At 35.8% G+C, this 14,252-nt stretch overlaps 1 protein-coding gene across 4 annotated transcripts in view; it reads left to right on the top strand.

Moving 5' to 3' along the window:
• The window catches only part of LOC128987729 (PDZ and LIM domain protein Zasp-like), a 76,523-nt gene that overhangs the window by 29,672 nt on the left and 32,599 nt on the right, over positions 1–14,252 (top strand). For all 4 annotated transcript variants that reach the window (XM_054408732.1, XM_054408729.1, XM_054408731.1 and 1 more), the window contains exons 2-3: positions 10,342–10,493; positions 13,232–13,403. In XM_054408732.1, coding sequence (XP_054264707.1) covers positions 10,342–10,493; positions 13,232–13,403 — 324 coding nt within the window. The remainder of the gene's footprint in view (positions 1–10,341; positions 10,494–13,231; positions 13,404–14,252) is intronic.

Here is a 14,252-nt window from a genome sequence, read left to right as displayed (position 1 = left end):
AATTGGTGTATTAATTTACTATACATGCGTTAATTTGTTGATTATCATTGCAATATCGGATGAACATGCCAAAGATCATTGTAATGTACTTTTTCCATTTAGAGTTCAAATTCTATAATCAAGGTTCGTAATTTAAAATGAATCCGAATCATTCTTCTTCTTCGTATCCATTAAACATCAGCTTTCACCTGGTTAGTCTTATGAGAGCCTACCAATTGGTCAACAAATCACTTTGTCGTTAGGCCACTTGGCCGTCTTTTTAAATTAAGTAGATATTACGAAAAACCTCTTCATCGACAAGTTATTTCATCGTCAGTCGCGTTGACCGACTTGTCACAAAATACATCTAACTTCGCTCTACTCTCATCCTTCACTCATATTTCGGTTAAAAACGCGTCCCTTACTTAATTGGAAATATTGAACCCCTTAATGGGGTATTTACACGTCCCAACCCTATACACCCAAAACTCATGCCAGGAAACAGAATCCGAATATCACATCCGAAAGGATCTTAAGAATGTGAAAGTTGTCATTAAACACTCCAAGGTTCGTGAGATTATCTTGATGATGCAACAGACAAGTCTCTGCGACAAGACAATTTAATCGGGTTATAGAATGAGACGTTCGGGTTTCTCCGACACCGGGTTCGGGTATCTTAACAAGTGAAAGTAACATTGGACTTGTAACACTTACGGTGAATAATCATGAGGAAGAGCTCGACCTAGTTCTTGTTGAATTAATGTTTCGTGTAATTGTATGCGGGATGCTCGAAATCGAGTAAGGAGTGTGTGCAATGCTATTCGTAAAAGGTGATCTAAATATACAGTAGTTTTAGGTCCATCTATTACATGGTAGGAAAAAAATTCCCGGAACAGATAAATATAAAAAATAGTAAAGATCCCAAAGATAGAGGAACTATAAAACTTGGTACAATGTTACTGGGAATTAAAATCTTGTTAACACAATATTCAGTAAGCTACCTCCTCAGGGGAACGGCCTCTAGGGGTTGATGCACATCATATAAAAGGTCTTTACTACTTTTATCTAAGGTAACATACAGTACAATGCCGCAAATCCGAACTCAGACAACCGAGTCAAAAAGGTATACACGGTACTTAATACAATAGGGGGTTTCTCTGTTAAATTCCTTCACGCCATACTACACTATTTTGACGAACTTCCCATGCAAGGATTTAGTCCAGAAAACAGCTGTTTGCTGGCAGCTTAGTCAAATGGGGTTTCATTGCATACTACTGTACTGTAATGAGTTTTACGCCACACTACATTATTTTGATGAACTTTCCACGCAAGGATTTAGTCCAGAAAACAGCTGTTTGCCGCCAGCTTATTCAAATGGGGTTTCATTGCGTAATACTGTTCTGCAATGAGTTTTACCGGACACCAATCAGCTGATTATACTGTATTTTCGTGGCAATTAGTGGTTATAAACAAAAACATAACCTCTCTCAGAGGTTATGACTAGTGTTTATTAGTCCTTTAGTTGGTGGAAATGTATAAGGATTTGTACGGATTTAGTAGTATGCCGTAAACTATCGTACGTAACTCGTCCAAAATGTGTGTACCGGCTCGTATGGTAATCCCGTACTCGACTTCGTCTCGCACGGGAACGACCACACTCGTCCGGTAAACACTTATTTTCAGGACTAGTAACGTAATATACTATTACCGGACACCAATCAGCTGATTATATTGTATTTGGGTGACAATTAGTGGTTATAACAAAAACATATCCTCTCTTAGCTGGTTATGACTGGTGATTTTTAATCCTTTAGCTGGTGGTGTATATATACAGGATATATAAGGATTTGAACGGATTTAGTAGTATGGCGTAAACTATCGTACGTCACTTGTCCAAAATGTGTTTACCAGACTCGTATGGTAATCCCGTACTCGACTTCGTCTCGCACAGGAACGACCACACTCGTCCGGTAAATATTTATTTTCAGGACTAGTAATGTAATATACTATTTCAGCCGCCCTTCTTGACAGATTTCCACGATTTAAGTACCATTCAAATGCTCATGATCCAGCACACCTGCGAATAGCAACGGAAAAGGCAATTCACATAAAAACTTCGCCCTTTTGCGTTTAATTATTTCTAGAGTTTACTTCCAAAGATTCAGTGTTGCTGACCATCTCTCTTTATAACGGGTTAAATATAAATTGTAATCAAACAGCTGATCCTGTAGTTGAATGTTTAAACCACAGACAGATTGTAAACAAGATACACACGAAACAGTTTATGAAATTGGATTTTGAATTCATCTTTTGTATGATTGCAACCTGTTTCAGGTAGGTAAATCAATGTTTAAACGTATGATTTGAATCTAGCTAGATCATTAAGAAGTAAAGGGGTATGATATTATTATTTTCACCTTTAAGTTTTGAACTATAATAAAATGCTCATTAGTTCAGCGAATAGTGCCCTGCTTAACCCAATTAAATCAAGGACAAAGAATACAGTTAGTGTGCTAAAACTGAAGTGAAATCTTCCAAATGGCATTTTAATTTGCCACTGTCAATGTTGCAAGGTCAGTCACGGTTGTCCCATTAGAGATTGCGGTACAGGCCTTTAGACACGTCTTGCATATTACACTGAACAATTACAACTAACAAGGTATTTAGATAACATGGACTTGTTGTTTAACTCAAAGTTTCGCTTGGTAAACTAATGGAAAAAATAGCAACATATATGGGCGGCAAACAGAAAACCGCTCACTTCAAGAATTTAACATTGACAATTGAAACTTCCTCATAGAGTTATCATAATTTTGGATCAGCTATGTGTTCCTGACGGATAGCCTATATGAATTGCGTAACAATGTATAAACTACTATCGTTTTTAGGTTTTTGTTTTATTAAAACCTCTATTAGGTCGGTTTATATATAAACTGTTGCTTTGGTATTCATGCCCAAGAGGAAAGCACCTCCTAGTAAAATTAACCTAAAATTATTGACTTAACAGTAGGTCGAGTACAAATTTAGCATGATTATTCCATGATTGTACGGTAACAATCTTATACAACGAATAATCGACTAACATATCACCCGCAAAATAAAATTGTAACCAAATGTTTTAGGTAGGTACTCTCCGGCGTGATTTTTATCTACTGTAAAACGTGACAGTGGCTTGGACTAAGGTGGCCTGTTTGATCCTGAAAAAAAAACCAGTAGCTTTTGATGTTTGAAACTGGACCCAGCTGTTCCTGATCTTTGGGCTTTAATTAAATGATCCTGACTAATGAAACAGCTCATCTTCAGTAACGAAGCTACGCATGGCTTCTCACACCATTCTACTCTAATCATTCATTCATATTGAGTTAAAATACGCACCTAGGTGGTGTCCCTATCTCAAATTGAGTATTTTGACTATTTTGTGAAAGTTATGAACAAATTGATTGTCCAACCCATCAGTTCTCTTCTGATAGCAGCTAGGTGGTCCAATACGCTAAAAGCTCTGTGTGACTACTGACACACAGTGTTTGGCATACGTCGGTATTTATAGATGTTACGAGACATATCCAACACTAGAACGTCCAACTATATCATTGTGATATGCTCCTCTACTGTACACTCCTAGCGTGGTTGGCGACAAATGCCACTCAGTATATTGTTTCAGTTTAACCATAGATTATGCATACTGCTTAATCTGTGGTTTAACTGCTTTCTTGTCTATACATTTTTACCACTGTTTTAAAACCCACTTTAGAATGCAGCTTGCGAACTTTCAATTGACGTACAGAAAAATACCTTGTAACCGGAATAATTTCAACTTAAGCATCCAAACCAACGGTAATTGTGTTAAATATCTAATATAACCTGCTAAGGCTAATAATATCGATACAAATTAGTGATATCTTTGATCAACTCGAATTACATTACAGACGGGGTGTCATTAGTGGTCTAACCGTAATTCCGGGAAATGGTCCGTTGCTTGTATTAATGATAAGTGAATCAGAAGATCATTGTCTTAATGTATTTTAAATAATAGTCATCAATTGAACGGAGAATGTGGGAAATTACTCTATCGAGTTTGGAAATTTGTAGGCTTATACGCTATCTTTATAATCGTGCAAAACTGAAGGATATTATTATTAAACTAACATTGTATATTTTTTGGTGATCCCAGTTTCAAGAACTTGGTTTATGTCAGTTACCTTTTTTGTTTTAATTCTTGAGATAGTAGTTTGTAAGTACATTTCGCCAGCTTGTTCGGCATCTTCAGGGGTCTTCTATCTTCATATTACCATTGTATAGTCAAAGATGTTACTAACATTAATATTTTGTAAATAATAGGCAGTAGTTTGAGATATCACGACAACAAAAATGTAGTCAGTTACATAGTTACATAACAATGTATGCCAACTATCGTAGTTTTATAGGCTCATTGAGTATGTTCTTTTTTTGACGAGGGGGAGGATCTGTCAAAACTAATTCCATGTGACAGCTTCTTCGGTATCTAAATTCAACTATATTATCATAATCTACAAAATGATAATACCCTTTACACATAATTTATATTCATGAATGACAGCGAATAACAGCTGTATAGCCATTTTGCTTTCGACTAGCTCAACAAAAACAACTTAATGTCGTGAATGGCTTGTTAACACCCTTCAAGCCATTTGTTCTAGCAATGAAATCTGGTCAATAACCGTTTGGCTGGCTAGGGTCCAAGAAATAAAGCAGTCTGGACAAGAGTCAGTCAATCTACAACATTTAATGGCATTAGAAGTTTGAAGCTTCCTAAATTTAACTATCTCGACTCGAGGCTAAAACTTGCGTTTTTAATGTATTTTTGTAAAGTTCATAATTGCGAAGGGTAACTATGAATTTGACATGAAATAGAGGTTTCCCACGCTACGAGTTCGAACCTTGTGTTGTCTAGCCTAGCCTTTTCTCTTTATAATAATTTAAAAACTAGGCCACGCGAAACAAAATTATAAGTTTTTCTCTAAGAGACTATTAATTTTAGTCATTGACGATAGACGCACTACCTACCACGGAAGTAAGTTTATGGCCAAATAGGTTGATGCATTTTGTCCTAACATACTCAATAGCAGTTTAGGTTATTCTAATTTTGCGTACATATTGTTGATTTAAATGTCACACTTTTTTGCTTTTCCATTAAACATACAAAATGACCATTTTATTGCGTCGATCTTTTGAGAATATCGGCGCCACTGAATCGCGCAGACATTCGATCCGGATCCACATTCTGGATCTGATCAACCGTAGCCCTTCTGTTCTGAATCACTGGGCGTGCAAAGAATTTGCGAGTCAGCTGTTTGCGAGCGGGCGTCGTGTTTCTGGTGACGTCATCCGCCATGTAAGGCACCGGGCGATTGGCCAGCGTCCCGACGTGCGGATAAAGTGACCGTCTGCGCATGTGCGCAAGTGACGTCGGATAAACGCGAGGTCGGATTTACGAGAGGTTGGATGTGAAACCTTCCGGGTGAATACTGTACAATTAATTATCAATTAGTGATTACTTATACAATTAATGTTAACCTATTCTTCATTCGTAGGCCTAAGCAGCCGATCATCACTGAATCGGTACGGTGAGAGGCGCGTCAAGTTGGTATTTACAATATGTACAAAACCAGACAATGGAGGTGTTTAACAGACTCTAACAAACTCGGAACATAATAGTGGTTTACGAGAAATGCAAAACAGCAGAAAACAACTATCGAGCCCCGAAATCGAACTTGTAGCATAGATAAAAGGAGTATACACCTTTTATCTATAGTGACAAGTAGTGAAGGATAACTTTCATCACGATGCAAAATAATCAATAATCACTTCATTGTAATTGAATAAATATTATTCTATTGTCTAGTGATTCTCTTTAAAGTTTTCGTATTATAGGTTTACAGGTCATTTAAAAGCTAATCAGATAAAAAAAAAATACCTACATTCACTACTATAGTAGTGAGATGACTTGATGAGATGAACTGTAACTTATTTTGTTTGGGCAAGGATAAAGTTTAAGAAAGGCAAAAATCATACGTTTTGATTGAACAGAAAAAACCATTGAGCTAGAAATACAACTGGAGTTAGTACATGTACAAAAACTCTGCTAGAAAATGAGACGCTGTTAACATTTTCTTATGTTGGTACCCACTAGGGAATGGGCTCATTGGCTCATGGTTTTATATGTAAAATCCCCTATTCCCCTAGTTCAAATACTTTTATCCCTGTAAAAATTGTGGACAATGTCTCTCAATTATTATTCAGTGTTTCTTCCAGTTGTATTTCTCAGAAAAAAGATTCGTTGAAAACCAAGAATTTCTTAGAGCTCAGCTGTATGGATATGAGCTGTTTTCGTTTAATGTATTTCTATTAATGATACTTATTGCATTATTTCAAAATCCCAAAGATCAGTAATATAAGAAATTTACAGCCTCACTTTGGTGTCACACCTGATAATACACACATATGTACTTGGGAGGGCTCCCAGCTTTTTATGCATGCAGAACCATTTAGAAAGTCGTTGTTCCAAGAAAGAACAAACAATAAGGTGTTTTTAAACAGTTTGTCACATGTTAAAAGCAGCTTCACAGCAGATGGTGACATTTGAATGTTCAACTAACGTTCCAGTATTTCAGCCGATGAGATTTTACTTTGTCCCATGAAAGAAAGATATAGTTCCATTTCAGTAATTGAGAGACAGATGCAGCATGCCAGAAATACTGGATGAGTGTGTTTATAAGATGAGCATTTGGGGGATAAGATTTGTTTGAAGTGTCTGCAGACTTTATAGCCTATCGGGATAAATTGTTGTGTGGTCTGTGTATGGTAATCATGTTAGTCATTCTGTGATATGCAAGATAAATTTTAGGGTTTTCTGATGGTAAAGCTTTTATTTAGCATAGTAATATTTTCCCCGATTTGATTACCCTATTTCAGAATACCTATTGATTTATAGCGATAAAAAGTATTTTTTTACCTTTAAAAATATCCTTGGGTACGGTATCTGGTCAAAAAATTGCATCTTCAGGTTCATCCTGTTCTAGACACGTCATAAAATTTGAAATTCTATAAATATTTTTCCTATTCTTGATTTAGTCCTGAAATATGAAAATTGTTAATTTAGTTCATAATAGTCAAAATTAGTTAAAACAATCTTGTTCCACATTTGTATCCTACCTTAGTTTTAAATCAATCTGTAGATAAAGTAAAACAATCGCTATTGATATAAATATTAAAATATGTTATTTTTCTGAGTTTAACCTATACATACTCTCTCCAACTTTACTCCATAAACTTTCATCTTCAGGTATGATTCAAAATCAAGAAGATGAAAATTGTTTTATTAAAAGTAATTGGATTCCTTTGTCTGCAAACATGGTACTACAATTGACTATTGGATGCTGAAGGTACTACTAAGTCCAGCCATTTCTAGGCAGGCAATACAGATATGACTAAGTGCTGCAATAGCACTAAAACACTTGAAGTGCAGACTGGCTGTGGAAGTGGTAGACAGTTGATAAGATACAAATGTTATCATTGCACTTCCTGCAAGTGAAAGCCATCTTGACAGTATATCTGAAGTAGAGTATCCTGTTTATTTCAACATCATACTATCTATGATTATTGGGCTTTTAATAAATGGTCCTGACTAAGTGAAACAGCTGGTGTTAGTCAGTAAGAAGCTACACAAGGCATCCCACTTCATTCTGCACTCTTGGGTTCAAATATATGCACCCAGGTGGCGTACCCATCTCATAGCTGATAATATTGGAATTGAAAACTTACGAAGAAAGTAGGCTGTCATAGTAGTCAAGGCTAGATGGCAAGGGATAACGACTAAGAGTCCAGAAGAATTAATAATTGGTATCAGCTGATTTTTCGCCTCCCTTCTTGAAACAATGCACCAGCTGTAAATTCAAAACCCAATCAAAACACTGCTTGAATAAAATACTCCATTAGCTTGACTTGGAATCATACAAGTAAAAGTCTTTGAGCAAAGTCCTAAATCAAATTATAACAATACCAGTTTTCCCACATTTTCACACCCAAGGACGCTAACTCAAGCCCCGAACTGTTTTACACATTACTTTTGATGGCTTAGACCTAGAGTGTGAGGGCATTATCACTTGGATAAAATGCATTTGGTGATTAGCGGAATTTGAACTGAGGGCCTCAGCGAACCGAAGTGTCACACTCTTAATACTAGTACTAGATACGCTCGCTCCCATAACAATACCAATAAGCTTATTATATACTTAAGCATACAGGCTATATTTGTTCAGAGTTTTAGGAAAAATAGTTCAGTAGTTAGGGATGTGAAAGTATGGGAAAAAACACACTTTCATATCCAGGATTTTTACAACTGATTTATATCTTGTATTGCATTTGAAACTGTGCAGCTCATGTATTGTATCGCTTTATGAATATTCTTTGCTAAGTAAAAAAGTACAACAGTAGAATCAAACGACAACAATACCCAATGTTGAGCCAAATGTAATGGTTTGTCACAAACAATTGAATGGTGAATTTATCACTCACTCTTCTTTGCCAATTCCTAATAACCAATCGTTGTCAAACATTCATACTAGGGGAATGAGAACTTTTAATTTGGTTTTCAACAAAATATTATTTATTAGTAGGGAAGTATATTTTTCAACAATTTCAGCAATATGTATCAGTCTGTATGTAATGTACAATATAGTAACAATACAGGGGGTATCTATAAGTGTATATGTATTTGTAAATTTCCCTTTAGAGTAGCGGACCAAGGAAACAGGGTTTTCTGGGATAAAAATTGGGTTTTCTCATTTTTGACCCTCAAAACACAAAACTTTCCAGTTTCTCTCTAGACCATTTTAAAGAGCTTAAAAAACAAATAATTTAGTATCTTAAAGTGTTTTTTTACCGGTACAGTTATTGGTTAGTTACGGAAAAAAATTGCAAATTTAAAATTCCCATGTTATTCTTATGGAGAATATTGTAAAATGTTGTAGTTGCTTGTTGGAAATATTTTGATCAAACTTGGTAAATTTATTTATGTTATGCTTAGCTACTAATTATAATTTCAATAAAAAAACATACTTTATTAGCTTCCCTGTAGCAGCAAACCTAGGTACTCGTTAAACCTAATGTTATTTAAATAGATTTAATTTCAAATTAATTCAGGCAAACGGAATTTCGCTTGGTTTGCAGGTTTACTGCGGCGGGGGTATTTTGAGTATAATATGATTCAGGTTCAGGTGTTCTAAGGTAAAACATAAACTTTACTAACACCTAAGTAACCTATTTATGTACTTAAGTTAGCTCGCGCTATGTAAGTTTTAAGGTGAAGCTTTTGGACATTCTTTGATTTTCACGGTAAAGAAAAGACTGTAATATTTACGTTCCCTTTCATTTTAATAATATACTCAAGTACACAAATAAATGTGCTTCATTCAACCAAGTGGTAATTTGAGTTTACCCCTGTATTTTCTGTTATCCATTGTGTATTTGTAACTTTTATCTTAGGTACATTTTAAGAATCACATTCTTTTTGCGTGCTCACTAAGTTTAAAGCAACTATTACCATTAGGGAAAAGGATAAGAATTATCACATTTCTTTAAAATAGGCTAAGAAGTCATCAGGCATCATGAATGTCACAGACTATTAAATCACCGAGATAATGGATAGCGTTTTATTAGTGTTTGGTGTTGCCACCAATTAATTGACCTCTGACCACCATATCAGTGCAAGGCTATTTGCTCTGCTATCATCACATCATTTTTAATCTAGTCTGGATTTGTCATCAGCTGTTTTTCAAGAATTGTGTTAACACATGTGATAATATTATTCAAATCTCATGTTTTAATTCAATAAAAGTGAGGTATACATTTAAGTACCTCGAGGTGAATTACTGATTTCTGTAAAATTCTTACACTTTATATAAACTAAACTTAAAGGACTACTTATTGTAAACTCCATCCTTTATGCCACATAAATGAATAAAGTATCAAAACCGGGAGAGAAATTGATTTTCAACAGTAATACACTCTGAAAGTGACTCAATCAACTGTTCTTTTTGAATAAAGACCGGGCAACAGCTGGTCCATTACGATGGCATGTCTACATCCAAGGCTACTGTCTAATGTTCATTAAAATAAGCAATAAGTATGATTGAGATTTGCCTGTATAGTTTGCATCGTAAGTGTGTAACTGATTTTTTTCTTCAGTAGATTTATAGATCCACATTTTTTTCTTTGCCCCATTGCGAAATTATTGTTGATCTATGAATAAAGCTGTACCGGTTAAAGTTTGAAGTTTGGCTCTTTTACTTACTGTACTCTTATCAATCCCTCATCATGTTTTAGGTGAATGGAGGGAGCTTGGCAGAGAAGGCTGGCCTACAGGTGGCAGATGCTGTCATCAAAGTCAACGGACAAGACGTGTACAGCCTGAGACATAAGGATGCACAGGATTCCATCGTCAAAGCTGGCAACAGCATGGAGATCATCGTCTCTAGGTCAGTACAACACAGGAAGTGTTCAACATTTCAATTTGAAACTCAATAACAAGGTACCCTTAATAACAAGTTGTTTACAAATCTCCTTGAACTTGATCCCTAATCCCATGTTATTGCAAACCTCGATATGAATTTTTAAACCAACTGATGAAGCTCACCTTTAAATCTGAAGGTACTTAACCTTAAAACCTTTAAATATGTGGAGGTACTTTAGTTCAAGCAGGATTGATTCTGAACCAGTTTTATCAAGTTTAAAAACTTAAACGTTAAAATTTACACAGTACTTATGAATGACAAGTGTCGACCAAAATTAGTACGTGCCAAGAATGCAGACTGTGGAGGCCACTGGCTAGTATTCATTCAGTTTGCCCCTTTCGCTGGTTGAACTTTTGCTTTAACTTGTTCACTGATAAATAGACCTGCTGGGTATCTGAGTGGTTATAACAATCAGAAGGTTGCCTGTTTGATCCTTAGAAAAGTCAGTACCTATCTTTTTAATGGTTCGAAACTGGGTCCAGCTGTTTCTTATCGTTTGGCTTTAAATAAATGATCCTGGCCAATGAGACAGCTGATCTTAGTCAGTAACAAAGCTTCACGGATCATCTCACAGCATTCTACACTCATCTTTCACTCATATTTGGGTAAAAATACGCACAAAGGTGGCATCCCCATCTCAATTGGTAATGCTAATGGTAAAGGCATTGCATCTAAATCTATAGTGTTAATGAGTTAAATAGGCCCTAACTCATCGAAATGTTTGTAAAATGTTCAAAACTCTAACTTAAAACCACAAATTTTAAGTAAGGCAGCAAACCTCTGATTTAAATCACCCTTTACACGATCTTCTGTAGTATGTTGATGTATAATCCTTGTAAATTCAACATATGGTCATCTTGGCTGTTGGCTGTTGCCGCAATCTCTGGCTAATTCAGACCTTCTGGCTCTGGCTTCATGCCATCAGTTCACTTGTGTTTTACACAACATACCCAAAATATTTCAGAATGTTACAACCTACCTTGCAGGATGGGAAATATTTTTGTTTAAAACACAACTTTGCTATTTTAAGAATCAAGGTTTGCAAATTTATAGCTCTATGAACTTGGCATGCAGTTTGCTTTCCAGCTTGTCTTGTGGTTCACTTCTCATAGCGGGTGTAGTTAAATGTTAAAACTGTTTTACCCTATCAATAGATTGATAACATTCTTTGAATAAGCTAGTTAAAATTTTCCTTTAAACTTAATAAAATTCTCCCATTTATGTTGGACTCGCAAACCAATAGTTATTTACTTTGGATCCTTGTGGATTGAAGTTTTTTTTAAGAACGAACAAAAACCTCAAAACTATGTGAGTGGTTTGTACAACTATCTCCTTTTAGCGAATTTCCCTATAGGGAAGTAGCTATTACCGTAGGTCTCATGGTAAGACCTAAGCCCGGGACCGATTTACTTTTTCATTTTGATGTCCCCAGAGGCCAAAAACACCATTCGTTCAAATTTTTATATATCTATATATAGATATATATATATATATATATATATGTCCATCCGCACGATAACTTGAGTAATTTTTGTCGGATTTTGATAAAATTTGGTTTGAAGGTGTAAGGCGGGATAAACTTGAATGAGTTCGCGAACCAGCATGATCGGACTATGGGAACGGGGGTTTATGGGGGGTTTTATGGGGTAAAAATAGGTTTTTCCCATTTTTGACCCTAAAAACAGAAAATTTCACAATTTCTTGTTAAACCATTTTGTAGAGCTTAAAAAGACAAATAATTTAGTATATTGAAGCGTTATTATGCGCCTAATTGTTACAGAGAAAATTCAAAAAAATTGTAATTTTAAAATTCCCATGTTATTCTTATGGAGAATAAGTCAACTGTTGAAGTTTGCTTATTTATGAACATATTTTGATCAAATTTGGAAAATACAATAATTTCTTCCTACTAAACCACAGCACCTTTTAACATTTTACATTTAAAAAAAACTTTTACCCTCCCTGTTGCAGCAAACCTAAGTACTCATTAAACTAATTCTGTTTAAATAGGGAATAAATGTGATATTTTTAAGAAGACAATTTAGTTTAAATCCAATCAGGCAAATGGAAATTCGCTAAGTCTGCAGGTTTGCTGCGGCGGGGGTATTTTAATTAATAATTAGCTACCTGGTCCATATAGAAGGTTTGTACAACTATCTCCTTTTTTAATAAATAATTAGCTACCTGGTCCATACAGAAGGAATTATCTACAATTATCTGTAATTATCTACCGTGAGCATTGTAGTACATGAGAGAGAAAGGTATGGTGTTCGACTTTACTCTAGTCACTAGCACTGTGGTAAATCCACAGAGAAGTAAGATACAGAGGACACACTTAATGGTACACTTAAGTGGTGTCCAGCACTAGTGCTAGTGACTAGAGTAAATTGAAACACCATACCTGTCACCCTCATGTACTACAATGCTTACAATGGAGGAAGTCCCTGTTCACTGTGCGATAGGAATTTAAGCATAGTGCTTACCGTTCAGGCTCTTCCTTGTTCGTCACAAGTATATTTCCTGCACAACTTATCAGAGCTGAAAGCGCACGGTAATCCCATAAGCGTGTTTCCTCCATACCATACTTTTCTGGTACATCCAAACATCACTGATATTAATTAAAGTTTTGAACTTGATTCTGATTTTTAATTTACAAAGTTTTAAATTTTTTATGTAAAACACTTATTTAATTGTCTGTTCAGGGGCCCTGGGGGTACATGGAAGCCAAGTGTTACCCCCGTTGGTAACATTCCCTCACCATCCCCCGTCGGTGGTGCCCCAGCCCCCGTAACCAAGACCTCCCTAGCCTACAAGGGTCCGCCTGCCCCCGCCATACCAGGCTACAACACACCAGCCAAGCCATTCTCTCCTCAGGTAGGTAAACAACTGTTATGAATCCTTCTTAGTTTGGTATCTAGTTTTACTAAACATATATTACTCACTGTCTCCTCCTATATTAGGTGTATGGAGAAAGTATTTTTGTACTATTTGACTAAGAATTAAGTGAATGCACTGTTTTATGTCATAACTCAAACTCAACTAACTTTATTTACCTTTATACAAACATAGAATAACAAATAAACATATGATAATAATTAATAGAAATTAACAGGTGTTATGAAATAAACTGTCTCACAACATCCTCCCTTTTAAGTTTGAAAGTTCTTCAACCAGCTTGGTTTTTGTATGTTTCTCTTTGGACGGTTGTATGGTTCTGTTTGATGTGTATTCGCTGACAAATTTTGTTCACTGTTTTCCTCTCTTAAATAAGGGACAAGTTTGAGGTGGAATCGATTTCTTCTCACATTCCTCTTATCAGTTTCAACAATATATGAACGAGGGCTGTCCAGGATTTTCACAATCTTGCCATGTCTTCTAAGGTCCACAATCCAAACTGGGTCTCCTATATGAAGAGGATTGAGAGTTTGCACTTTGTGCCTTCTATCATAGTTGTGTTTGTACTTCTCACGATATCTTTCTTCTCTCCCTTTAAGATCCTTTAGATCTGGTTTTCCACAAAGCAAATGTCCTGTCTGAGGCAATGTGCTCCGTAATCGCCTGTTCATAAGAAGCTGAGAGGGACTGAACCCATTCCAGAGGGGTGTCGTTCGATAGGCTAGAAGCGCTAAATAAGGGTCTTCCACATTTTTCTTTAGAATCATTTTGGCGATTTTCACTGCCGCTTCAGCCTCTCCATTGCTTTGGGAAAATTTTGGGCTACTT

The sequence above is a fragment of the Macrosteles quadrilineatus genome, unplaced genomic scaffold (genome assembly GCF_028750875.1).
Source record: "Macrosteles quadrilineatus isolate MER2022 unplaced genomic scaffold, UCM_ALF_1.0 Scaffold_2__2_contigs__length_208266976, whole genome shotgun sequence".
Classification (NCBI taxonomy): Eukaryota; Metazoa; Arthropoda; class Insecta; order Hemiptera; family Cicadellidae; genus Macrosteles; species Macrosteles quadrilineatus.
The sequence above is the reverse complement of the archived record's forward strand: the minus strand, read 5'-3'. Positions and strand labels throughout refer to the sequence as shown.